This window comes from Crocuta crocuta, unplaced genomic scaffold, assembly GCF_008692635.1.
Source record: "Crocuta crocuta isolate KB4526 unplaced genomic scaffold, BGI_CrCroc_1.0 scaffold139, whole genome shotgun sequence".
Taxonomy (NCBI): domain Eukaryota; kingdom Metazoa; phylum Chordata; class Mammalia; order Carnivora; family Hyaenidae; genus Crocuta; species Crocuta crocuta.
The window spans coordinates 3,814,312-3,814,668 of record NW_027533258.1 but is presented as its reverse complement, the minus strand read 5'-3'; the positions used below and the strand labels follow the sequence as shown (position 1 = coordinate 3,814,668).

General features: G+C 76.2%; 1 protein-coding gene across 3 annotated transcripts in view; it reads right to left on the bottom strand.

Moving 5' to 3' along the window:
- Positions 1 to 357, bottom strand: part of PMP22 (peripheral myelin protein 22) — a 42,195-nt gene that overhangs the window by 37,349 nt on the left and 4,489 nt on the right. For all 3 annotated transcript variants that reach the window (XM_077746841.1, XM_077746839.1, XM_077746840.1), the window contains exon 2: positions 92 to 203. In XM_077746841.1, coding sequence (XP_077602967.1) covers positions 92 to 169 — 78 coding nt within the window. In that variant the 5' untranslated portion in view covers positions 170 to 203. The remainder of the gene's footprint in view (positions 1 to 91; positions 204 to 357) is intronic.

Below are 357 nucleotides of genomic sequence, written 5' to 3'. Positions count from 1 at the left end.
CCCCCCGGAGGCCCGAGCCTCGGGTCGGGGGAGAGGGGGAGCTCCGGGTGCCCCGCCCGCGCCCCCTCCGCGCCGCCCGCCGGGCACTCACGCTGACGATCGTGGAGACGAAGAGCAGCACGAGCACTGCGACGTGGAGGACGATGATCCCCAGCAACAGGAGGAGCATTCTGGCGGCTGGTTCTGCTCGGCGGGGTTCGTGCCTGCCGGGAAAGAGAGCCGGAGCGGGACGTGAGGCCCCACCGACTGGCCCGAGCGAGCGAGCGAGCGAGCGAGGGAGGCGGAGGGCGCGGAGGGAGGTCCCCGCGCGGGCGGAATGCAGGGCCCTGGCTGCGCGCCCGGCCCGGGTCGGGGCGC